A 25,307-nucleotide genomic window follows, 5' to 3' on the forward strand; every position below is an offset into this window, starting at 1 on the left:
CACTTGAGCAGTTTACTGGCAACAAAAAAAGGAAAAGATAAAAAAAATAGCCCAAATAAACCTTAGAAACTGATGATTCACTGATGACTCATGTTAGATCAAAACGCTCTGACACTTTAACACGATTTTATCATCGCCGAACTTTAAAAATCTAATATTTATGAGAGCTGGAGAGAGTGTATCTCACGGTTTTTGATGCAGATATTTAGACTTTGGAGGGTAGGAGACTGAGATGGTTCAAACCCACACCCCGTCACTATGATAAGGATCAGCATCATTCATCAGGAGCCCCGATGTGTCCAATCAGATGCACTAATGCTTGTGACTGTGTCTCTGTTGACCCGGTGTGTCTCTCCCTCTCCCACCCCCACTCCACAGTGCAGATACAGCGTTGCTTAGCAACCCAGGAGCAGCCGATGGAGGACGCACACGCATGTATACAGACGTGAATACTTGGAAAACCCAAGAACTCTGAAAGAGGAGCAAAATGTACTCCCACTCCATCTCTCCATCATGCTCTGTGACCCCCAAAATGTGACGAGAAAGTTGCTGAGAGAGTAGAACAATCTGCCTGGAGGAGATTCAACCCAGTGACCGCTTGTCACTGTGCACTCATAAATGCATCCAACAAACAACAATCCAAGCAGTGTCTTTGATAAATAGCCCTTATCACATTATATCTACATCCAAAAGCTCAAATAATATTATGATTGTAACTGATTACTGATGGATTTAATCCCAGCAGCCATGAAATCAGCATTTTCCCCAGACAAAGGGTTTTATAAGATGAAAGTTGAAAGCTCCACTGCGTCTCCCCAGTCTAACAGTATTAGCACATTAAGTGAGTGCTTAAATGCAGTCAGCAGACGATGGATCAACTTGAGCAGGAGACTGTGCTGTAATCCCCTGAAGGGAGGTTTCACCACAGTAATGGCAACCCGCATGAAACCACAGCCCCCGGGGGAGCGGTGGGACTGGGTAGATTATGAGCAGCCTTGGGGCAACGCTAAACCCCTTAGCCTGGGAGGACGTGAAGCGCTCACGACGCGCACGCACACACTCTCAAGAGAAGTGTGTACACAAGTAAACATGGCTTGATTAAAACTATAGGCAGAGAGGTGTGTGCACATACAAATAAGTCAATTATTTGACTGATTCCTCACATCTCCTGTGGAGCAAGGGTAAATATTTTCTCTTTTACTCCTTTATGACATGTTTGGGGAGGAGGGAGCAGTAACTGGCTGTCAGGAGGATAATTTTACTCCTGGGGGATTACGGGATGCTGATGGAATGACTGTTTGGGCTGTGGGCAGGAAAGTGGAGTTCTTTTTTTTTTTCCTGGAAAATTAAAGCAGCAGCCTGAGGGGTAAGAGAAGTAAACTGAAACATGGTGACATTAAAGGTAAAAAGGCACATTACAACATGATAAGATAACATGGCTAAACAGAATCAAACATGGCTACCAGACAAAACTATAATTATTACCTGCTGACTGAAAGCTCTCATTTATACCAAATCAAATCACTGAAGGAATGGGCTGTGGTGCCATTAGACGTCAACTGATTTTATTATCTGGATTTACCAAATGCCACAGGGTAACACATGGGTGCAACCCATTTGTGTGGTTGTATTGATACATGCCAACATAAATTCCCCCTTTTGCACATGGCTTGGCAATGCTGTTTTGGCCTGTAGTCCTCCAACCCAGTCAGTTGTTCATTTGTTGCCTGTCCCCCTGGAGCAAAGCTGCTTAGAGCAGAAAGGAGATTACACATCAACAAATATAAAAACAGAAAACACTGCAAAGCCCATGTGACCTCTGCCTTCAATACACACACACACACACACACAGCTATTTTCAGACCGAAATCTGTGTATAGATTTGGGTCTCTATCTGACCCCAAGCTTCCACATGCACATAAATACAGCACTTACTGTAAAAAAAAAAAAAAAAAAAAATACATGCACCTAAAATGTCTGTTAGAGCTTTGCTCAGTGGGACACCAATCCTCTCCCATCTCTCTCTCTCTCTCTCTCTGACATACACACACACACACACACACACACTCACACACTCACACACAAACAGATTCCTACTCTGAATCCATATGTGAATCTTTAAAAGTGCACAGATTCCAACAATTAATGTTTGCCTCCCACTTTCTTGTGTCAAGGTTGGCCTTGTGCACTGTTGAAGTTGTTGTCATGGGGAGTGCAAAACCCAAAGGGAGAGACAGACACAGGTGACCTTTGGGGGAGGGGAGGTCACTGAATGTAATATTACAATAATCAGACCGAGGACTCAGCAGCCTGGGGAATATGTATACACAAGCTCTGCTCAGCAATTGAGAAGGTAAGTGTGTGTGTGTGTGTGTGTGTGTGTGTGTGTGTGTGTGTGTGTGTGTGTGTGTGTGTTCAAGAGAGAGAGAGAGTGAGAGAGTGTGTGTGTACATCCAATCACCCTCCACAGATACTTTAAAAAATCTGAACGTCCAAATAGCTTGAGTAGTGCAGAGGTTAAGTGCTGCATGGTTCAGTGAAAAAAGTCATATTGTGCTGTTTTTGCTATAATTGTATAGTATCATGAATCTATTTGCTTTGTTATCAAGAAAAATGCAACCACATATTTTGCAACATGTTTTTCTCTACTCTAACACAACTGTGTGTTTTATTGTCTGTTCGTTTTTTTTTTTTTTCCTGGTTCAATTGATTGCGCAGCACTCATGGGAAATTGAGGAATTGGAGCAGAAGCATACTGGCTCTGCCCCAGAGGTAAAAGCATTCAAAGCAACAAAAATCGTAAATATAAAATGTATTGTTAAAGTGCAGTTTGTGAAATAAAAAGAAAGTTTTCTCATTTTTAAACACACTTCCAACTATTTTCATACCAAACTGCAGGAAATAAATTACTTTTTGTGCTGTTGAACACAGTAACCCAATTCTCAAGGCGCATGATTTTGCTTTCAAAGCATATTTTTTATAGGCCAAATCCACGAGAGATAGCATGATGACACAAGTGCAAACATCAGGGAAAAATATTGCAAAATATAGGGCAGACATGAAACATGCTGAGGGTAACATCTTTTAGCAACAATCCGTCTCTGTACTGCTCTCCAAAAACCACATCTATAGCTCCTTTTATGTTACTGCTGCCCCCTTGTGGTTAAAAAATATATGGAGCAAGAAAAAGAGAACAAACTGCAAGGAGAACAAATTGTTCTTTAATTTAACTTGGCAAAATAAAATTTAAAAAAAATTACGATGCGAAATAAAAGTTCAGTTCCGTAATGACACAGGAATGTACTCCAATAACAAGTTTACATTTTACAACACTGTCAAAATCAATGTTTCAGGAGATGGGTGGTACATTGGCACAATTTTGAAGGAGATGCTATGCTACCACTGCATGCATGTCATATCTCTACAGTTAACTAACCTTATTTACTGGCTTCATTTTTCTTCTTTTTTCATCTTATTGTGTAGTTCTGTTACTTCAAGTAATGAAACATTTTCTAATGGCAGGGAAGTACACCAATGGAAGACAAATAGTTTCTTAGTCATGTATGATCAAATTCAGTCATTTACTATTCAGTGAAATACATGTTCTTTTCTGTCTGACTCACAACTGAAAACATATTTAAGACACAAATAACCTGCGCTTTTGATTCTCACCAAGTACACATCAAATTTGTTAGTTGTTAATTCAAATCTTGCCCCAAACGAAATGGCTGGGGGAGGGGAGGGGAGGGCGGGCACTGGTGAGACTCCAAAGAGAATCCTTTTGGGCAGCTAATTTAGTACATAACCATAAATTATAATTCAAATTGGATTAGGGCCAATATCTTGCTCCTGCTGGTCATCCATGTAGTACGGATCACCTTGATGAACTCTGTGATTATGCACTCGAAGGTTCCCTCTATGGGCAAACCTCTTCCCACACTCAGCACAAGCAAAGGGTCTCTTCCCCATGTGAACATCTCGTTGGTGGGCTCGCAAATTCCCACTGCGGGCAAAACGTTTACCACACTGAGCACACCCGAAAGGCCGCTCACCCGTGTGTGTGCGAGTGTGAACAGTTAGCTCAGAGGGAGTGAGGAAGCTCTTATCGCAGAACTGACAAGGGTGCAGTCTGACTCCTGTGTGACGTAACAGGTGTCTGCGCTGGTGTGAAGGGTAGGTGAAGCATTTGGTGCAGTACGGGCAGGTGTAAGGTCGTCCATTCCCGCCACTGGGAGCTGGAGGGTGGCTCAGAGTGTTTACTTGTCGAAGCGTGAGTGACTGTGAATTGGACTGCAGGCGAAGGGGGTCTCTGTTGCCAAAAGTTGAGGCCCGCCTGGTGTGATTAATGGGGCCTCTCCCAGCTCTCTCATCTCTGGGTCTCCATGGCGACTCATCAGAGAGAGACTGTGGCTGATCTTGCTGAGCCTCAGTTCTCTCCTGACCCTGCACTGGGTTATGATTGGAGTTCTGGTTTTCAGGCTCCTGATCCAGGAAAGGGAAAGAGCCATCATCATCTTCATTGCTGGTCTCGTCAGAGCCAAACCCGGGTCGGAAGCAGGGTGCATCTGCGCCTGTACTGCTGCTAGCTGGACCGGAGCAGCTGGTACCATCTGCCTGCAAGTTTTCCAGACCTGGAACCCCACTTCGGGTAGTGTCCAACCCTGGTAACCATTCCCCTGGCTGAGCTAGGCTTGGGTCTGGTCTTGGGGAGCAATGTCCACTTTGAGAAATTGAAAGAAAAGGGGTGGAGGCTTGATCCTGGAGGGGTCGATGATCTGCACTCCGACTGCCCTGGTCCCAATGAGACACTGCAGCCAGATTAGTGGAAAGGACAAGTGATGGAGTTTCATGAAAAAAAAAATTGTTAAAAAAAAACAACAACAAGAGGACAAATTGTAGTGACTTCTTACATTTGACCTTGGCTTGGGTGGCAGACAGGGGATCTATCTGCCTTTGCTCCCCAGTGGCAAGGCTTCCCTCTGGTGTTTGCACTGCAAAAGCCCCCATGGAGGGCCGTGACCCAGAAAGCTATGGAGAGCAAAAAGAGCAGGGCATGTCAGAGGGTTCTGGCAACTCAGTAATCACAGTTTTGTTTCAGTTGTCAAAAACAACATTTGAATTGTGGAGGTGGAGGATCGGGGCTGACCTCATGTTTTATTGAAGTTCCATCCTGACTAGTAGTCTCCTCTTTGAGCCCACTGAGATTGTGACTGAGTCCCTCTGCTGGGTCTGAATGAGAGGATGCATCCTTTCCTGTGCAAGAGAAGGGTAAATTTAGGAATACAGGCAATGATGAGACTTCATAATTTAGGGCAAAAGTGATGTTTGCATACAATGATAAAATATTTTCTGAAACACATATTAGATCAAATCCCATTATTACCTGCTCCTGAGAGGGACTTCTGCCTTAAGGTGTTCTCTCTCTCGCCTGTTGTCACCTCCCCCTCCTCACTCCCACCACCTTTCGCCCTCTGCCTCCTTTCCACCTTCTCCAGTTTGCCTCGAAGGATGGAAATCTCCTCGGTCTTCTGCGCCAGCTCCGCCTGCTGTTCGCACAGGCTGCCCTCGAATATCTTGGCGATCTCGCACACGGCGGCTGCCAGCAACGAGTCCATGACGGTGGCCAGCTGAGCGTGGAAAGCACTGCGCACCGACTCCATTGCCCTTTGTTTCAGTTGGTGATGTTTTAATTTCAACTACTGACAGACAGCACTAGTTTAGTCTATGGCTAACCGGTGAAGGGGCAACGTGGCTAACACCGTTCACTCCTCTGCTCTGATGTCCATGAATTGCCATGAGATGCTGCCATGTTCAGCAGCTAAGCTTTTACTTTTCTGACCTAACCACCTTCATTTAATTTTAACAGTAGGACAACGTGTAGCTTTCCAACGGTATCATTAGGTTGTCACGGCAGTTTGCCTTCTCTCCAGGTAACAAACGCCAACCGTTACGCGTAAGCTACAAAGACGGCAAGCTATGCAATATAAAAACACAATTCTTTTTTAACAGTATAATAAGAATTACCTTCAATTGAGCTACAAGACAGCGAGAATGTTGAATTGCTTTACCAATTTATGTTAGCTACCTCCAGCTAATGTGTAAACAAGGGAGCCGACCAGGCGTGACCTGGAAGCCGTTGTAGCTTCAGCTAAATTTGGAGGTGTACTAGAGGTGAGCTATGACGTCGAAAAGTAGTGTCTCGTCCCAGTCGATGACCAGACATCTCCGCCAGCATTTAGACCCACGGAAATAGTACGCATTCTTGGCACCTACGAGGGATGCAGCTGCGACTCAGCTAGCAGGTTGTTGCATCCGCGATATCACTGCAAGTCTCGCGATAACACAGTTAACGATACTGCAGGATTACATATTCAAGTAAACTGCATATTTGAAAGAAAAAAAAGACTATGCAAGACAAAAGAAAAATATGGATTTATTGTGGTCACGATAAAGTCAATATCGAGACACTACTACAACACAATTTCAAGATACATGGACATTAGGCAGTTAAAATCACAACTTTACTGTTATGTCCATGTAGACAGACAAAACAATACAACTCACTGAAAAACATGTGAAGAGAATGCGCTCTGGTGTACTGGTATGTGTCAAACTGTATGTGCTTTTACAAATATTCTTCAGCTAACAGTAGCTAGAACTACAAGGGAACCAATTACATTCTCCATAGCAAGAGTTCTAAAATCAAAGCATTCCAAAAGTCTGATCTACAACCATTGCGAAACAGTCGGGTGATCTCCAACAGTTTCTTAGATTTTGCTGCGACTTGTATAGACATAAAGCCCAACAGTGCTTGTTGTCATTAAGGTGAACAGATAAATTTGTGGAAATAATTTAACTGTTCATTAAACACATACACAGGTTTGAGCAGCTGGATGACAGCAAGTGCACCACAAACTAGCAAACAGAAATTTCCTGCAACGTCTCCCCCGAGGTAGCTAGTCATTAGATATGATATCATGGTGGCCAATACCAGCCAAGCAGGTTTTCTATAAGGCCATCTTGGATTTGTAGTATTTCTGCATTGATATGATGAACTGTTTTGATTTTTAGCAATGACGTCTTAACAAAAAATGATGCACTGTTGTACGATCTATTAGTCATTGATAGCGGCACAGTTTTCCCACATTTAGTTTGTGAAAAGATGACATTAGACTTAATTTTTTTTTTTTTCCCTGTTTCCAGTGGTTTCAACATTGTATTATTAAATCAAGACCTGCAGCATTGACAAACATTCTGAAGCATTTGAATAATTCTTCCTTTCCGGATATTAACAGGTATTAGAGTACTGTTCAATATTTGACAGAGCTGGTCAAAATAGCTCAGTCATAGATTTCTCCAAGTCACATTTTAATCAGAAAACAACATTAACAGGTAAATTGCAGGGAAGCCCCCACCATCACTCAGTGGAGAGCATAAATAACACTGAATGTTTAGACAGCTGGGGCTGTTCACCTACTTACTTGTGGAAAGTAAGAATATGCCTCTTGAGTGTTCCTTCAGAGAGGAAGACTTTTCGACAATGCGGGCACTTTCGTTTGTGTTGATTTTTCTTGCGATTGTGGGCAGCCATCTTGTGCCTTGATAGCTGCTTGCCTGTGAAGAAAGTCTTTTCACAAAGGTCACATGGAAGTGGTCTCCGAGCAAATTTGCACTTTCTCTTGTGCGTGGAATACTGTGACTTGGTCCGAAAGGTTTTTGGGCACCACTCGCATAAGATGGGCCTCTCTCCCGTGTGGATGCGAAAGTGTTCGATCAACTTGTATTTGTGTGGTATGAGCTTCGTACACACTATGCAGCTGAAGCCATTAGAGCACCGAATGCCCATTGTTTGCCAAGCTGAACCTGTACTCATGTCTACACGGCATTCTTTCAGAATTGTGTTATAAGCGGCTTTGCTGAGAGAAACAGAATCCTCACCATTATCGTCCGGTTCCTCTAAAGGTTCGGTCCATGCCAGGTCCTGGTTGGTCTCTTCTGGATCCAAATGGTTTTTGTGCCTTTCTCTCATGTGTCTTCTGAGCGACCGATTGATGAAGAATGCCCTTGAACAAATGCTGCATGGGAACGGCTTTTCACTAATATGACCTCGAACGTGCTCTCTGAATTTGCTTCGTATATTATACTGCTTGTTGCAACGTTGACAGGTGTATATTTTGGTGGACACTCCATCCTCTTGGGTTGATGCGCTGGGGTCAGGGCGAAGTGTGCCAACCTTATCGATGACCTGAGCTGTGTTTTTCACATGTAAATTTTCATTTTCACGGGCAGGTTTTGGAAGGGCAATGGACTTGCCTGCTTTCTCTAACAATCTCTGGAATTTTTGGCAATTATGTTTATGATACTTGAGAGCACTTGGAAAAGGAAATATTTTTTTGCAACCTTGGCACTTCTTGTGTGATCGCACATGTACATTTCGGCCAAACTCGGAATTGAATAGCTTTTTACAATACCTGCAAGAGTATGTTTTTCCACTCTCTCCCACCTTTACTTGTTCTTTAGACTCAGGCTTGGCTGTTCCCTTTCCTTTCTCTTTTGTGTCCTTCTTAAGCTGCTCTTGCGCTTTTCCTGTTGAGCTTCTCCCTCTTCTTTTTTGAACTGTGTTGACTTGAAGGTCGGAGTATTCCTGTTGAATGTCTTGGAGCAATTTCGTCACGTCGTTTCTTCCTGGTCGGCGTCGACTTCTGAGGTCTCGCAAGCTTCTCCTTTGAGTGTTAGTCTTGTTTAATGAGGAACCTGCGGCAGATATACATTGCAAAAATATTACATACTGTATTCAAGAGAGGGGAATGGTAGCAAATTCTGTGCAAACATTATCATTAGTGGCAAACATCCAGCAGTTCCTACCTCAGACCACCATATTATAAGTGGTTGGGGCTAAATGATCAACAACACACACCAAGGAGGCAATAAAACTCTGGTGGCCACACTTTTACTTATCATCATCACAGACGTGAATTCAAGAAGCGCTCAATCACATCAACAATCAATCGACATGAAGTTCCAACAACAGTTAGATTAAACAGGCAAGGCAAAAAATACATGAATAAACGCACCTTTCTTGTCTCCTCTGACCACTTTTGGAGGATGGAGGGAGTCTATATCACAGTTAACTCTCTGAAAGATAAATGTTAGCATTTGTATCTCCAATTATTCTGAATTCCAAGTACAAAGAAATGAGGTTCACATGAGGCCATTTGTAAAAATACGACACCTGATCCTCTTTAATTCCTTTATACTACCCCTCCTAGGAAACTTAGGTTATTATGTCATGTGACTTGTAGAGAACTTTAAAAAAAAAAGGCCTCTAAAAAGCATCAGCATGCTTCTCTGAGTGGTTCATGACAGCAGTGCCATCATTCAAAATGTCACCCTCAGTTACACACCTCCTGTTTGATGATTGGAATGTGCCAAAGAGGAATGGACAGCCGGCGCAGTCTCACGCTGGGGCACACAGCAACAGAGTCCTCTTGTTTGGTCAAGGTCTCAGAACCCAGAGGAGCGCACCAGTCGTCCGGTACTGTACAAATCCAAACATGAAAACACAGGTGAGCGCCAGTCAACTAGTGATGCACTGACTAAACATCTACATTTATGACAATCATACACACACAAGGCGAATCCGTTTGTAATGACACTGTAATATTCTTACATTTTTCTGCTCTTTACTACAAAGTCATTTCTGTTTTTAAAATACTTTACCTTCAAAATCAATCTCAGGAGTCTGCAAAGTCTGAGTGGAGGCACAGAGAGAATTTTCAATCTCTTTTTGTGTTTCACTGCTCTGCTTTGTATCCACCTCCACCTTCTCTCCTCTGTTCCTTCCATCCTCACTTCCTTGAAGCTTTGTTTTCTGTAATTTCATTTTAAGTTGCGCTATCTCTTCTCCTTTCTGTGCCAGCTCAGTGTGATAATCACATAGACTGTTCTCAAAGATCTTGGTGATTTCAAACACAGCTGTCCTCAGGACTGAGTCCATGACTGTGGTCAGCTGGGCCCTGAACCCTCTGGTCATGTAGTCGGACATCTTTGAGGATAGTCGGTAGCTGCTACCAGGTGACCTCGTTCAGAGTGTCTTGGGATGCAGCACTGGTCCTTTCCAGATTATCACTCCACCTATCCTAATCAGAAAGATAAGAGGTCACATTAAGGACAGCAACAAAACAGCTTCCTACAATTGAAAGGAACATTATCATGCCAATGCATGCATTATTATGCCAATAACTGACTACAAGTCTTGTTTTATGCAACTACAACATAGCTTTTGATGCCTGTGTGCAGTATGGTATGTTGCTCATTTCATGATAATAATGTGCTTGTATGCTGAAACTGTGTTTGGGAAAAGACAAAGATACATTCCCACCTATCTTAACAATAACGTTAGTTGGGCTGCAACTAATGATCATTTACACATTCAAGTGTAATCACTGATTATTTTCACAATTAATCAATGAATTGTTTTGGCTGTTACATCAAAAAAATGTTCATTATTAATTTCCCAGAGCTCAATGTGATATGTTCAAATGGCTTTTTTTGGTCCCTCCAACAGTCAAACTCCCTCATTGATGGCAAAAAAGTAGTAAATCCTTACATCTAAAAAGTCTGGAACCTGCAAATGTATACATAACATTTTTGCTTTTAAAAAAAATTCATCAAATTTAGTCCGTGAATAATTTTCCTCTAATCCTCTGAATAACTGTTGCAGCTCTAAAACTCAATCAAGCATCAAGTGTTTCTATAAATTAGTTCAGGCTGGCAGGAGTCTTGCTTCACAACAGAGGACTGCCATCAAGGCAATAAGCGAAGGCACACTGTTATGATCAGACTATATCGCTGTGGGTTGGGATATAAAGCTGAAAGCCCTGCATGAGTGTGAACTGTGTTCAACATCTATACATGGGAAGCAGCCTACAATTGAGAAAATAGCCCGTTAAATCATATTACCACAAAAAATGCTCTGGAAAAATAAATCAATCTTGTGCATTTTCCTTGAGAACCAAGCAAATATATTAAGGATTCAGTTTGGTTATAGGACAATATGATTTATTTCCCATATTATGCAGCACTAGTCATATACAACATCACATGGAGAGCAGTGACAGGGACAGTGAGTAATGTTTGAATCCCGTGAACCAGCCATTGACGGGTTCCAAGCAGGAAGCACAATCACTTCTTGTCCACCAGCCAAATGGCTGGCTGTTCCTAAATTTTAACCAGCCACTCAGCATCGTCTTCTATGAAGAGAGAGTGAAGCTCATCCGTCCGTATTAAACCAGCATTTGGCTGCTTGTTCCCTGCCTTCAAGTATACAGTGACGAACCAGAAAGGATGAATTACTAGTCAAACGCACAAAAATGTACAGTTAAGTTAAAAAAACAACAACAAGCTGACGAGCACCACATGCAGTTATCAACTGAGCATTACGTGGGTAAATCTAAGCTAGCTGTTAAGCAGGCATCTAGGACACATTCCGTGTGTATCGTGCTAGCCGACATTACCTGGTCATGTTAGCCCACAGGTTAAGAATCAAACCCGCATGATGAAAGCGAACAGCACAAAACCTTAGGAGTGTTGAGGTAATGACAAAGTAACCTAAGCTGAGTGTTAGCAGGGCGAAATGATGCTAGGCTAGCAGACGATTTACTTTACCGCTGTGTTAATTTGACATTTCCTTACAACGCCAGAACGTTCTGAAAAGACAAAAGCCACAAAATAAACTAAATTCTAGATTCTATTATGGGATAACAAAAAAAGCCTAGCACGTGCTAGGCAAGTCGTCATCGTAGCAAAACACGTCTTCTGCACGACACTCAGCATCTCCGGCCAGGGTTCCATTCTGTCGTTCAAGGGACACGACCTTTAATGAGTAACTTACCTACAGACGGTGGCTTTTAAATAATTTTGTTTTCGTTGGCCTACAATACGGAAACAAAGAATGGCGCCTCTTTCATTCCCACTTCACGCCCCGAAACGCCTGATCTTAGGCTGCGTAACTAAGATAATCAGGGAGAAGTTTTCCCTCTGTTTTTTCTAACAGGAGGTCAAGCCAGCCTGAAAAACATAGCAACAACCAGGTCGCGTTTGTCGGTGATGTTTCTCTGGTCGGATGGTATCAGTGCAGATTTCCAATATATTTACAACACAGAAGCAACATGTAAGTGCCCGTATGTCCTGGATATTTTGAGTGGAGGTGTGTTGTTACTCTTGATGTGCGTTCTATGTTCGTAACATGTTGCTATTGGAATTAAAACGTCAATTCCACTCAATCCGTGAACTTTTCCTAAACCTAACCAAACTGAAACATAATACAGAAATTATAGTTAAAAGCCTTATGAGTTAAAAACAAACACATAAAAACATAAACCAACAAAATAACAATTTTACTCTGGTTCATGTCGATTTTGTGGTTGAAAATCTTGTTTGACACACATTAACCACGAAGATCTGGCCATCTGTGTGTAGAGATGAACCGAGGGACTGACAATTTCACCATCTCTGTACCTGAACCCTTTTTTTTCTCTGCTCAACGTGACATTAATTATTCTGCCCTTTATTTTGGCTAAATTATTTATTTTCATGTCTTAATTCTTAACTTTCAAATGTATTTTGCTGCGGTGGCTCAGGCCCGATTTAACCCTTTGAAATCATCTCAAAAATGTTCGATTTGAGCTAAATTCTGATCACTATTCGTTATAACAGTCCAAGAACAGTGCAATCCTTATGTTTGATCCATGGATGTTTTATCTGAAAGGAAACTGACGAATGAACCTCTGTGTTAAGCCGGTGGGCAAAAGGACAACCTGTATACACATTTATAAAATATGGTATTTGAAGGAGTAGCCATTGCTTTTGCCTCTTACTCAGAATATTAGTCCAGACAATCCGTGATAATCTGTAAAACGATGAGATGTTTTTGTTCATAACTGCCTGACAGTTGTCTCCATCTTCACTGAGGGTTGTGAGACATTAATAACTAACCAAAAATCTCCATTTATGCCAGCTGTTAAAACTGCACAATACATGAGTGCTTACGCAGAAATAAATTAATACACATTAATAAAAGGTCAATCTTATAAAGGCAATCTTGCGTAATTTCACCGCTTGACTCTTTACAGACATAACAGGCAAACAATAGAGTTCCACAAGATCAGCATACAATTGGCACATGGAATGATCCACAGTCCACTTGATTCAGTAGCTCAAGATAAGAGGAAAAAAAAAAAAAAAAAGTCGTCGTCCTCCGCTTCATCCGGTGGGTCGCGGGGGCAGCAGTCTCAGCAAGGAAGCCCAGAATGCCCTCTCCCCAGCCACTTCAACCAGCTCTTCCGGTAGGATCCCGAGGCGTTCCCAGGCCAGCCGAGAGATATAATCCCTCTATCGTGTCCTGGGTCGGCCCCGAGGCCTCCTCCCAGTTGGACATGCCTGGAAAACCTCCAGAGGGAGGCGCCCAGGAGGCATCCTCACCAGATGCCCGAACCACCTCAACTGGCTCCTCTCGACATGGAGGAGCAGCGGTTCTACTCTGAGTCCCTCCTGAATGACTGAGCTTCTCACCCTATCTCTAAGGGAGAGCCCAGCCACCCTGCGGAGGAAACTCATTTCGGCCGCTTGTATTCGTGATCTTGTTCTTTCGGTCATTACCCAAAGCTCATGACCATAGGTGAGGATTGGAACGTAGATTGACCGTTAAATCGAGAGCCTCGCCTTTTGGCTAAGCTCCCTCTTCACCACAACAGACTGGTTTAGCAACCGCAAGACTGCGGATGCCGCCCCAATCCGCCTGTCAATCTCCCGCTCCATCTTACCCTCACTCGTGAACAAGACCCCGAGATACTTAAACTCCTCCACCTGAGGTAAGACCTCCCCCCCGACCCGGAGTGGGCAAACCACCCTTTTCCGGCTGAGGACCATGGCCTCAGACTTGGAGGTGCTGATTCTCATCCCAGCCGCTTCATTTTCGGCTGCAAACTGTCCCAGCAAGAGCTGGAGGTCGTGGCCCGATGGCGCTAAGAGGACTACGTCATCCGCAAACAGCAAAGACGACATCCTCCCGCCACCAAACTCAAACCCCTCCACCACCCGGCTGTGCCTAGAAATTCTGTCCATAAAAGTTATGAACAGAACCGGTGACAAAGGGCAGCCTTGGCGGAGTCCAACCCTCACTGGGAACAAGTCCGACTTACTACCAGCCACACGGACCAGACTCTCACTCCTCCGGTAGAATGACCGAATGGCCCTTTGTAAAGGGCCATCCACCCCGTACTCCCGGAGTACCCCCCACAGTATGCTCCTGGGAACACGGTCGTAAGCCTTCTCCAAGTCCACAAAGCACATGTGGACTGGTTGGGCAAACTCCCATGCCCCCTCCAGCACCCTAGCGAGGGTGAAGAGCTGATCCATGGTTCCACGGCCAGGACGAAAACCACACTGCTCCTCCTCAATCTGAGGTTCGACTATTGCCCTGACCCTCCTCTCCAGTACCCTGGCGTAGACCTTACCAGGGAGGCTGAGAAGTGTGATCCCCCGATAGTTGGAACACACCCTCTGGTCCCCTTTCTTAAAGACGGGGACCACCACCCCGGTCTGCCACTCCAAAGGCACTTCCCCCGATGTCCACGCAATGTTGCAGAGACGTGTCAGCCAAGACAGCCCCACTACATCCAGAGCCTTGAGATACCCAGGGCGGATCTCATCCACCCCCGGGGCTCTGCCACCGTGGAGTTGTTTAACTGCCTCGGCGACTTCTGCCCCGGAGATTGGACGACCCCCCCCCAAGCACTCCCCAGACTCTATCTCCTCCACGGAGTACGTGCTGGTGGGATTGAGGAGTTCCTCAAAGTATTCCTTCCACCGCCCAATTATCTCCCCAGTTGACGTCAGCAGCCTCCCACCCCCACTGTAAACAGTGTGGGCAAGTTGCCGCCTTCCCCCCCTGAGGCGACGGACGGTTTGCCAGAACCTTTTTGGAGCCGACCGATAGTCGTTCTTCATGGCCTCACCGAACTCTTCCCACGCCCGAGTTTTTGCTTTGGCGACCGCCACAGCTGCACACCGTTTGGCCTGCCGGTACCGGTCAGCTGTCTCTGGAGACCCACAGGCCAGCCATGCCTTGTAAGCCTCCTTCTTCAGCCTGACGGCTCCCCTCACCTCTGGTGTCCACCAGCGGGTTCGAGGATTACCCCCGCGGCCGGCCCCAGCAGCCTTGCGGCCACAGCTCACAGCAGCCGCCTCGACAATGGCAGAGCGGAACATGGCCCATTCGGACTCAATGTCCCCCACTACCCCCATGATGTGATCAAAGCTCTGCCGGAGGTGGGAGTTAAAGATCGTTCTGACTGGTTCTTCTGCCAGGCGTTCCCAACAAACCCTCACTACTCGTTTGGGCCTGCCAGGTCTGCGCGGCATCTTCCCCTGCCATCTGATCCAACTCACCACCAGGTGGTGATCAGTTGACAGCTCAGCTCCTCTCTTCACCCGAGTGTCCAGAACATGTGGTCGCAGGTCAAATGATACGACTATAAAATCAATCATAGACCTGCGACCTAGGGTGTCCTGGTGCCGGTGTGCATCCTTATGCTCGAACATGGTGTTCGTTATGGCCAAACTGCGACTTGCACAGAAGTCCAATAACTGAACACCACTCGGGTTCAGGTCGGGCCTGCCGTTCCTCCCAATCACACCTCTCCAGGTCATGCTGTCATTGCCCACGTGAGCGTTGAAGTCTCCCAGTAGGACAATGGAGTCCCCAGCCGGGGCACCATCCAGTACCCTTCCCAAGGACTCCAAAAAGGGTGGGTACTCTGAACTAGTGTTCAGCGCATATGCGCAGACCACAGTCAGGACCCGTTCCCCGACCCGAAGGCGCAGGGAAGCAACCCTTTCGTCCACGGGGGTAAACCCCAACGTACAGGCAGAGAGTCGAGGGGCAACCAAAAAGCCCACCCCCGCCCTCCGCCTCTCACCCGGAGCAACTCCAGCAAAAGAGAAAGTCCAACCCCTCTCGAGGACTCGGGTTCCGGATTCAGAGCTATGTGTCGAGGTGAGGCCGACTATATCTAGCCGGTAACGCTCAACCTCTTCCACCAGCTCTAGCTCCTTTTTTTTTCCACCAGCTGGAGCTGGTGGAAAAAAAAGTATGATTTTTTATTCTAGAGCCAAAAGGATTTTCCATGTGATTGGTTCAACCTGTCCACAAAGTTCAGAAGCTTCAAGAGGTGGCATATGAATTCCGCATTCAAATGGAACTTTTCTATATGACACACGAGCTTTCAGGAGATGGGATGGAAACAAAGAGATTCTCCTCGTCAACTCCAAACAATACACAACCCCATTTAAAGGCAGCACTGAATAGAGCTGTCAGTGTTATAAGTGACATGTGCTTCTCCTATGACTGTCACTTCCTACCAGTCAAATTATCTACTGGGAAAAAGGACTATTCATGTTTTTAATATCAGTACTTGACTGCTGTGAAATAGTCTATTTTTTACAAATTATAAAAACTTATCTTAAAAAGATATATGTTTGTAAAGCCAGAGGATCAAGCAACACAAATTCATTGAGTGTTCTTCAAGGTTTGCTTTATTGCAGTGGGACAGGGAAAGTGCAAAGCTAAAGGGTCCAGCTAAGTTCTATAAGGAGACACACAAACACACACAGTAAATTAATCAGTGGGTCATGTGTCCTTGCGTCTTCATTCTGCCACTATGTTTTTAAATCATGTAGGAAAATGCTGGAATGATCTATTTCAGTGCATTGACCTCCATCTCAGCCAAAGGTAGAGTTGTTCCAGGCCACATTGGCTGCATCCATGTCTACAAAGTTAATATAAATCCTGAAATAGACACAGAGAGAAATAGGTTAATGAGATTGGACATTAACAATCAGTGTGTGAATCTGTGTTTCCGTCACCTTTACCCATCAGAGGAGAAGGTGAATGTGTGTTGTGGGTTGGTTACCTGTCAGGAGAGATGCTCAGGTGTTTGTTGAGCAGTCCACACAGTAGTTTGGAGTACTGCTTGTTGTGGGCGCCGCTGATCTTGCCAATACTGTGCAGGGAGCAGAGCGCACAGGGGTCTCCCTTCCCTCCGAACATCATCATTTGGTCAGGGTTGATCAGCACAGCGATGTACTGAAACAGCACATGACAGCATGTGACATGTTTTTTTAGGTCTGACACAGGATAGCAATAGTGAGGCTAGGTTCAGGGTTTGAGTCCCGGCTCCAGCACAGGATCTTTCTGTGTGGAGTCTTCATGTTCTCCCTGTTCCTGTGTGGGTTCTCTCTGGTACTCCAGCTTCCTCCCACAGTCCAAAGACATCAAGAGGGGACGAGGCTGATTGATACTCTAAATTGACCGTAGGTATGAATGTGAGTGTGAATGGTTGTCTGTCTCTATGTGTTGGCCCTGTGATGGACTGGCGACCTGTCCAGGGTGAACCTCGCCTCTCGCCCGTAGACGCTGGGATAGGCTCCAGCCCCCCCCCCCCCCCCCCCCCGCGACCCTTAACAGGAATAAGCGGAAGACAATGGACGGATGGATGGATGGATGCAATATGGTTTAACGAAATTTTCAAATCACATTAAAGAGTTGTAGAGAGTATTGTCAATGCGATATGAGTCTAAACCATCTAAAAATCCGTATTGGCTGAAACAATTCCCACATCAAATAGGACTTTTAATTTTTCATCGCATCACTTTCCATACATTGTGATCCAAACTATGTTCATTACATAACCGACGAGGACATTTTGAATCCTTTTCATAACAGATTACTGAGTGCCTGTCATACTCTCCAAACGGCGACACACAGTTAAGCCTTGAAGTGACACTAACAACATGTGAGTTTTTTGATGGCAACTTAATTTAAAAACATAGCTGTAATATGTGGGCTGTCGAAGACCGCTGGTTTGAGCCACGATGTCATAAATCTTGCTTTGAACAAGGAATTACATATTAACTCAGTCGAAATAAGTACGTCTAAAAAAAGTCTATTAAACGCACGAGATAGAATGAGGACAGAGAGCATTTTAGCTAACAGAAGCCCGAGTGACTGGTCAAGAATTTGCACAATCCGTTTGGCGCGGCCCTCACCTACCTGTGCAGGCTTGCCCATCGCTTTGGCCAGCTCCTCGGTGGCCTCCGAGAGTAGAGCCGCCGGTACTTCGCCTTTGGCCACATTGGTGTTAACAATGAACATCGGCATGGTTTCCCTGTGAGTGCAGCTGGGCTCTGTTAAGACTGGAGATAGTGCTTGGTAGCCCAACGTAATGAACTGCGGAAGACCTCTTCCTTGCTTAGAAAGTGTGCAATGGACACAGCGCCCCCATCCTTCCTGGATGAGAGAGACTAAAAAAAGAAAAATCAAACAAAGTGTGGGCGAAATATTTTGGGAGTTATTATGTCTTTGATTCTTTAAAATTACTTATCATGATTTCTTTTGAGATCAGTACACAAATAAGCAGCTGAAATCCTTTATGTTCGTTTTTGGGGTGCGGCTGCTCTTGAGTGTAGGGTAATTACGGTACTGGGCATGCGCAGTGTCCCCCAACATCAATAAGCAGAGCTGACGGAGGCGAGAAGGAAAACAGAGGCAGAGAGAGAGAAAGAGAGAGAGGGCAGAAGTTGGATGGCGCTTTCCTTTGTCGCCGTGTCTCTGTGCGTGCTATCAACGACCAACCTCGTCCGTGAGACGTTAACTCATTCGCTCTTTCGTCGTTTCACGTCCATTCGTTGGGATTTAATCTAACAGAAGGTAAGTATTTAAAGCTAAATTAGCTAGGCAGCTAACGTGAAGACGGTGCTACTCCTCTTCTACTTAAACATCGACGTCTGTGCACCAGTACTGCGAGTTTACTCTCGGGTCTTATTTTTAGTATTTACTGTACTACAACGGTACACTTACTCCTCCAACAACCGACAAGCAGTAGTCTCAGTAGTAACAGGTATGGAATAACGTGTATGAGCGCTGTCACACTTCACTGTCGACATTATGTTGTAGCTGCTAGCTAACAGCAACTAAGTAAACTACATCTATTTTACTGACATTGATGACAAGGACAAGTTTGATCAGTGGTCGTAATCAATGGAAGCGTATGAGATCCCAGTGAGGACACGAGGCTGTTCAAGTTGATGTTATTGAACCATCCTCAGGTCCCCTCGCCCACGATGATGGAGGAATCGGTGACCACGTTTGAGACTCATCTGACGGCGGTGATGGACAGTCTCATCCGAGCGTCTGTGTGTGAGATTACCAAACTCTTCCAGGAGACGGTGACCGACTACCTGGTGGAGCTGTCCCTCAATCGGAAGGAGAACGAGGCTCTTAAGCTGCGCCTGAGGCTCACTGAGAACAAGCTGAGAACCGAGCGCAAGTACGGGATGGGCTGGGCTGCCAACCGCCGCAACGCTGGACTGGCGGTGGCAGAAGAGGGGGCTGGAGGGCGGCAGAAACGAAAAGTTGAGATGGCAAGTAAGTGGCTTTATCTCATAAAACAGGGTTTACATCACATGGATCCGTGTGATGCTTTATTATTACAAGAAAGTGGCACCTTTTTGAAATGTAGTGGTATTATTGTGTTTTGATGTGAGGAACTGGGCTCTTGCTATGTAATCAGGGCTTATGCGAAGACATACTTGTTTTGTTGGAAGCCATCTGGTAAGAGCTGATCTCTCTCCCTCCTCCCTTCCTCCTCCGCCTCCTCCTCCTCTTCATGTCTGTCCTTCACCTCCCCCTCTCCTCTCTCTCTCTCCTCTGCATTCTGTCCCTCCCACTCCTCTGTGCTTTTGCACACTCTCCCTCCCTCCCTGCCTGCCTTTCTCCTCTCCCCCCACCTCCTTCAATTCTCTCTGCCTCTCTTCAACTCTCCCTCCTCCCCTTCCTCTCTCCCTCACACCCTCTCCTCCTCCGCCCTCTCCCGCTGCCCCCACCTCCTCCAACATCATTCTCCTGCTCTTCACTCCCTCATCACGTTGCACACTCACTCCCCACCTTCTCCCCTCCACTCCTCTTCCGCTCCTCTCCACCATAATTACACACTCCCTCTCCACTTCTCCTCTCCCTGTATTCTCTCCCCTTTGCTTGCTCGTCTGTCCCTCTACGCCCCCTCTCGCCTCACTTGTTCACCATGCTCACTCCTCCTCCCCCTGCTCCTTTTACACTCTCCCTTCCCCCACTACTCCTGTTCCCCTCTGTCTCTCCAATCCCCTCCTCTTCCTCTCCACCCTCTTTTCTCCTTCATGTGTCTCCCCTGGCCCTCTAATCATCTCCTCCCACTTACCCCGCTCCCCTCGTATTTCATCTTCTCTCACTCTTGCTCTTTCTCTCTCTCCTTCCTGTCTCCCCATACCCTCCCTCTCTCCTGTCCCTCTATCTCCTTCCTTTGTCTTCCTCCCTTCTCCTCAGGAGGAAAGTCAAAGAAGTACACAGCAGCAGCCTATCGCAAAGGCTGGCCGGGAGGTGTGTGGGAGGAAGGAGGAGGCGGAGGCGGCAGTGGTTGTGCCGGGGCAGGAGGAGGAAGTGGAGGAGCTGTGGGGGTCGTAGCTGGAGCAGGAGGGAGAGGGGGGAAGGAGGCCAGGGAGATGTACCTCATCCAGTTCCCCGGGGGCGAAGAAGATGAGGGAGGGATGGTGGAAGACGAGGCAGGGGAGGGCAGCCTCAGCGGTGAGGGGGAGGAGACGCCCAACATCAAAGAGGAGGTGAGAGAGACAGGCTTTCTCTGAGGAGGAGGAGGAGGAGGAGAAAGTGGCATGGCATCTCTGCATTGCTCAGCAGCTTCATATGGAATGAGAAGGAACACAAACAAAAAGAGAGATAATACAGAGTTTTTCTCCTGTTTTCCAGTCAGAATCACATCAGAGATGTAGTGGATAAAGTGAAGGCTGTTGATCTGATATTTAGCTTCCAGTGAAGCCGTTTGAGTTCAGCTCTCCACATCTCAAGTGCTTTTAGGTAGAAAAACTACTCATAAAAGTGAAAATGCTTTTTTCCTCCACATGACCAAGTGGCAGGGCACAGATCCACTCTCCTCTTCTTTTCCATATTTGCACATCCAGAGAGTGCAGAACATGTTATTCTCTTCCCTATCAAGCAGTTTCAGAGCATTTTTGGTGTCTTATTAAATAGCCTGATTACAACTGCAGAATCCTCCACAGACAATAATACGCCAAATATTGACCTGATTCTAGAACAATATTTCTATGAAGGCGTTAACACGAGTTTCTTTTCGAATATTCCGATTGTATTCCCGTTTCATTTTCTGAAGCATCTTGAAACATTTTCCATGATTAAGTTACAGGTTACGATGAGCTTTGCATGTAACTTAAACAATATGTTCTTAGAGAGGGAAACCCAATTTTAACCATCGACTTCATGTCCTGGATTACAGATAATTCAGGATACATGCACAGCTGTGGGCTAGAAAACATGTGATCACAACCTTGCATCAAACTGACAAATTTGTGCAGAATTTGAGTTTATAAATGCCCTGGAAATTCAAAACAGTCTCATCTTAGAACACACCAGGTACTGTGGATCAAATTTCCCTTCGTGGTTGGCATCATTGAAAATCCAGGGCTTTGATCGTGATACTTGTAACTGAGGCTGATGGTCATTTCAACTCATCACTTCTGTGATTTGTGCATTTAAAGATGTACAGTCACATCAGGTCAATATTCAAACAAGCGCTCATTTATTTTGGTGTTTTCTACCCCTGTTCATGCTCATCTCACTGGTCATGTTGCTTGGAAACACAACCACAATGCTCGGTGTTTCTCTCTGCAGTTTTCTCAGATAGAGGACTATCAACCTGCCTCCCTCAGGCTGATCAAGGAGGCTTTGAAGATGGACCTGCCCGACCAGAATATCCAAACCACCTCCAGAGCTCAAAGTGAAGGTAATGAGCTCTGCACACACACTGACTAAGCAGAGTTTGGAAGGATAGCGGAATCTGTTGCTAACACCGCTCCCTGTCTTCCTTCGTCTGTCCCTCTTAAGTCGACCTTTCAGAACGTCCTCAGACCCTTCATTCAGGAGAGAGAGAGGAGGAGGACTGGGAGGCAGGCTCAGCGGAGCCTTCAGAGGGTGGTATGACCATGGATGAGTTGAGGGGCTTGGAGTCCGCTCTGAGGGCTGAGAGAGGCCGCGAGAAGGCGGCCATGTCGGCCTCCCAGCCTGTTAGCCCTGACTCAGAGGCAGTGATGAGCAGAGAGGTCAGTTCGGCTCCCAAGTACATTGGTCTAGATGGAATGGAGCAGGAAGGAGAAGAGGAGACTCAGCCACCTACCCTGCAAGGAGAAGACCAGATAGGACCCAGCAGGCTGAAGGATCGTGTGAGGCCTGCAGTGTTTATAGGGGCAGAGCTGAGGTCTGGCTGGTCGAAGAAGTTGAGAGAGGGCGACTCAGCTACAAGTGTGACGCGGGAAAATGCGGTGGAGCAGGGGGAATCCGAGCACCTTCCCCACCCATCTGCTCCAGGGAGTGTTGGGGAGAGTGGAGGGGAAGAGGAGGCTTCTGGAGACCTGCTTCACTTCTGCCCACAGTGTGGAGGAGGCTTCACCACAGAGACAGAGATGGAGGAGCACCCCTGTCCATTAGGGGGCGCCCATTTACAGAGCAGTGGCATGGAGGAGAGTCTTTTCCCATGTGCCCACTGTGGCAACACATTCAGCCATGCTTGGGCGCTTAAGAACCATGAGTGTGCCTGCGCCGCTGAGCGGCCACACTGCTGTGAGATTTGCGGGAAGCGCTTTACACACTCACGCTCACTGGAGCGCCATCATCTGGTTCACACAGGGGAGAGGCCACACCGGTGCCCGCAGTGTGGGCGCAGCTTTAGTCGTCTAGGCAACTTGGAACGGCATCAGCGAATCCACACAGGTGAACGTCCGTATGGGTGCGAAGCATGTGGAAAGCGGTTCAGTCGAGTGGAATACCTTAAGAGACACCAACTCATACACAACAGCGAGAAGGCCACGCTCCAGTGCTCCAACTGTGGAGGGAATTTTAACGATGTGGAGCAGCTGAAGAGCCACCAGTGTTTTTAAAGCCCTGACTTCTGATATCTGATGGAAGTGGAAACAAAGAGCAGCTTTTTGATGAATGTGGTAGAATTTAGGTGACTTGTGTCTGGTCTTGTTCTCAGTGATCTGAATTCCCTGATCCCACAAGCTGACAAGTAAATTGACTTTAAGGTCACGGCTCCATCTTATGCCTGCCGCAAAGTACCACACAGGTGTGTCTGCAAGTGTCCAGCTGATGTGGTTGTCATTTTCTCCTGCAGCACCCACGGGGTTTTAATAGGCAATGCACCCATTTATGTGTTGGCCTTGACATGAGGTTGGGTCAGGTGCATTCCTCTCTTGATGCAGCACAAAGCCATTGACTTTCAAAAAGCTGGGTGGTATTGCATCTGCATAGCTAAAAAAAACAGGCCCACAGAAACACTGAAAAGACGATGGTGAAAATACGAGTGGGAGTGATGTTCCTCACACAGGCTGTACGAGGAATACAAAGAGGTAATCTGCTAAAAAGAATTAAGTACTTCTGCAATTAAAAAGGCAAAGGAGATGGTAGCAAAGTAGCTGACAGACCTAACACTCCGTGAATCCAGTCTTCAAGATATCAGGGCTCTGTGACTGAGTCAATAAATATCCTGTTTGATTGCTATTAAAACGTTTACAAAAGACAGAAGAAATGTCTTTTGGGAGTCCGTTTCTGTCAGTCGGACAATTTTCGACACACTGCTACATTAGCTTGAAAGTTAGCCCAGCTAGCAGGCTACTTCTGGAAGAACTCCCACCTAAATGAGCCAGGCCTTAGACTGGTCTCGATGCAATACCACCTGGCTCAGGTCTGTTTAAACGATCCATAGCACTCAATGTGACTGATAGTGGCTTTAGCAAGTTGGAGAAAGTAACATTTCTGCAAAGGAATCTGAATCCCAGTGTGTTGAATCCACCGTAATGGATTAGTGGAAATATCATGTAACTTAAGATGTACGTGGTTTTTATACTGTCAGAGAAGAAATCAGGCCCTGTGACTGACTGGCGACCCGTCCCGGGTGAACCCCACCTCTCGCTCAATGTCAGCGGGGATAGGCTCCACACCCCCCACCCCACCCCCCGCTAACCTTAACGGATATGCGGTGTTGAAAATAGATGCAGAAGAACTCAAATCAATCTCAGACTTTCAGCCCTTTTAATTGGAAATGTTCTGATTTGTACAAACTTGTACTTATTTATGATCGATGAAATGTACACTTTTATGTTTTTATCAATAATTCGCTTATTTTTAAGCTGACTACCTTGTTTTGTTTTTTTTCCCCAGACAATATAATCAGCTTGGTATTTTGTATATTTGTGTTTTGGTCAACAATAAGAAATAAACATTTCACTTCATCAGAAAACAACTCTGCTATTTCAGTTTTGTTTTTTGGGAAACCAAACGGAGGCTCAATCTTCCGGATCATGGAGACAAACACAAGTCTTACTCACAGTCTCGCTGCTTTTATAGTTATTTCTTACAGGTTCATGTCCTGTATCAATCTAGCTCATTTTGCCATGCAAGGTACCAGTCAGTTAATCTGGAGCAATTTAGGATTCAATATCTTGCTCAAGTGGGAGGCCGGGATCAAACCAGCAACCCATCTGTTACTGGACAGTCACTACCACTCCTGAGCCATGCTAATTGGGCTCATGAAGGGCAGATATGTTGGGTGGTTAGCTGACATGCACAGGTTTAGACACCCCTTTATTGGTTCATTGAGCTCATCAAAACTAGCGATCTACATTTCTGGTTTCTTTTCACTCCATTCTCCACAACGTTCACGGATGGTTGGAGGAGTCGTTTTCCAGCGTGAGGGTGGACACGTGATTCTCCGTTGTCCTCTGGTGCGGGCTGAGATTGAGACTGTGGTCCTCATCTGTGGCATTTCAGTCAGTGGACATTTGCCAGGACTTGAGAAGCCACAGTGGGAATTTTTGGCTGCTAATATCTTTCTTAGGGTTTCACTGGACATGTGCTATAGCCACAATTAGTTTTACTAGTAATCATAATTTCAGACCTTCTGTAATGTGCAATTTTAACCCAAAAAGTAAATATTTTACTACATCTCCTACCTAAGGCTTTTCTTTGTCATTTTCTATGGCTGAATGGAAGATCTTTAGATGGTTATTTGCAACTAATCTGTGGAAGACAATCTAGAGTTGGAATGATTCCATCCCAGAGCACTGAGGTACAGTCATTCATTCATCATAACTGAGCTGGATTGGTGGAATGGACAAGTCAAGACCTT

At 45.7% G+C, this 25,307-nt stretch overlaps 4 protein-coding genes across 8 annotated transcripts; 1 reads left to right on the forward strand and 3 right to left on the reverse strand.

Annotated features, from left to right (window-relative positions):
• Window positions 1–3,199: 3,199 nt before the first annotated feature.
• Window positions 3,200–6,327, reverse strand: LOC147251155 (uncharacterized). Its single transcript, XM_086221631.1, has 4 exons — window positions 5,384–6,327; window positions 5,147–5,253; window positions 4,911–5,028; window positions 3,200–4,808 (listed from the first exon to the last, which is right to left on the reverse strand). The coding sequence occupies exons 1-4, from the start codon at window positions 5,658–5,660 to the stop codon at window positions 3,820–3,822; spliced, it is 1,491 nt and encodes a 496-aa protein (XP_086077757.1). The 5' UTR covers window positions 5,661–6,327; the 3' UTR covers window positions 3,200–3,819.
• Window positions 6,328–6,431: 104 nt separating this feature from the next.
• Window positions 6,432–12,174, reverse strand: LOC147251156 (uncharacterized). 3 transcript variants are annotated; one of them, XM_086221630.1, is made up of 5 exons: window positions 11,894–12,174; window positions 9,721–10,134; window positions 9,405–9,538; window positions 9,075–9,135; window positions 6,432–8,754 (listed from the first exon to the last, which is right to left on the reverse strand). In XM_086221630.1, the coding sequence occupies exons 2-5, from the start codon at window positions 10,043–10,045 to the stop codon at window positions 7,478–7,480; spliced, it is 1,797 nt and encodes a 598-aa protein (XP_086077756.1). In that variant the 5' UTR covers window positions 10,046–10,134; window positions 11,894–12,174; the 3' UTR covers window positions 6,432–7,477. The 3 variants fall into 3 exon arrangements, with proteins under 3 accessions (XP_086077756.1, XP_086077754.1, XP_086077755.1); XM_086221628.1 differs by having other exon boundaries at window positions 9,721–10,139; window positions 11,894–12,173; XM_086221629.1 differs by lacking the exon at window positions 11,894–12,174 and adding an exon at window positions 11,517–11,868 and having other exon boundaries at window positions 9,721–10,139.
• LOC147251157 (uncharacterized) lies at window positions 12,053–24,588 on the forward strand. 3 transcript variants are annotated; one of them, XM_086221625.1, is made up of 5 exons: window positions 12,053–12,172; window positions 19,168–19,486; window positions 20,420–20,712; window positions 21,797–21,908; window positions 22,010–24,588. In XM_086221625.1, exons 1-5 carry the CDS (start codon window positions 12,125–12,127, stop codon window positions 23,056–23,058), a joined length of 1,821 nt encoding a protein of 606 aa, XP_086077751.1. In that variant the 5' UTR covers window positions 12,053–12,124; the 3' UTR covers window positions 23,059–24,588. The 3 variants fall into 3 exon arrangements, with proteins under 3 accessions (XP_086077751.1, XP_086077753.1, XP_086077752.1); XM_086221627.1 differs by lacking the exon at window positions 12,053–12,172 and adding an exon at window positions 15,839–16,057; XM_086221626.1 differs by lacking the exon at window positions 12,053–12,172 and adding an exon at window positions 16,573–18,769 and having other exon boundaries at window positions 22,010–24,586.
• Window positions 16,574–18,327, reverse strand: mif (macrophage migration inhibitory factor). The gene is made up of 3 exons (XM_086221632.1): window positions 18,113–18,327; window positions 16,974–17,146; window positions 16,574–16,849 (listed from the first exon to the last, which is right to left on the reverse strand). Exons 1-3 carry the CDS (start codon window positions 18,218–18,220, stop codon window positions 16,783–16,785), a joined length of 348 nt encoding a protein of 115 aa, XP_086077758.1. The 5' UTR covers window positions 18,221–18,327; the 3' UTR covers window positions 16,574–16,782.
• Window positions 24,589–25,307: the final 719 nt, after the last annotated feature.

The sequence above is a fragment of the Aulostomus chinensis genome, chromosome 13, assembly GCF_037954235.1.
Source record: "Aulostomus chinensis isolate RoL2024-O1b breed Wild chromosome 13, RoL_Achi_v1.0, whole genome shotgun sequence".
NCBI lineage: Eukaryota > Metazoa > Chordata > Actinopteri > Syngnathiformes > Aulostomidae > Aulostomus > Aulostomus chinensis.

Coding starts and splice junctions, on each gene's coding strand:
- LOC147251155 (XM_086221631.1), bottom strand. CDS start 5,660: ATGGAGTCGGTGCGCAGTGCTTTCCACGCTCAGCTGGCCACCGTCATG. Junction 5,029..5,146: donor GAACTTCAATAAAACATGAG/GTCAGCCCCGAT, acceptor TGCTCTCCATAG/CTTTCTGGGTCACGGCCCTC. Junction 4,809..4,910: donor CACCCAAGCCAAGGTCAAAT/GTAAGAAGTCAC, acceptor ATCTGGCTGCAG/TGTCTCATTGGGACCAGGGC.
- LOC147251156 (XM_086221630.1), bottom strand. CDS start 10,045: ATGTCCGACTACATGACCAGAGGGTTCAGGGCCCAGCTGACCACAGTC. Junction 9,539..9,720: donor TCCTGAGATTGATTTTGAAG/GTAAAGTATTTT, acceptor GGATTTGTACAG/TACCGGACGACTGGTGCGCT. Junction 8,755..9,074: donor GGTCAGAGGAGACAAGAAAG/GTGCGTTTATTC, acceptor TATCTGCCGCAG/GTTCCTCATTAAACAAGACT.
- LOC147251157 (XM_086221625.1), top strand. CDS start 12,125: ATGGTATCAGTGCAGATTTCCAATATATTTACAACACAGAAGCAACAT. Junction 19,487..20,419: donor ACGAAAAGTTGAGATGGCAA/GTAAGTGGCTTT, acceptor CCTTCTCCTCAG/GAGGAAAGTCAAAGAAGTAC. Junction 20,713..21,796: donor CGCCCAACATCAAAGAGGAG/GTGAGAGAGACA, acceptor TTCTCTCTGCAG/TTTTCTCAGATAGAGGACTA.
- mif (XM_086221632.1), bottom strand. CDS start 18,220: ATGCCGATGTTCATTGTTAACACCAATGTGGCCAAAGGCGAAGTACCG. Junction 17,147..18,112: donor CGATGGGCAAGCCTGCACAG/GTAGGTGAGGGC, acceptor GTGCTGTTTCAG/TACATCGCTGTGCTGATCAA. Junction 16,850..16,973: donor CTGAGCATCTCTCCTGACAG/GTAACCAACCCA, acceptor TGTCTATTTCAG/GATTTATATTAACTTTGTAG.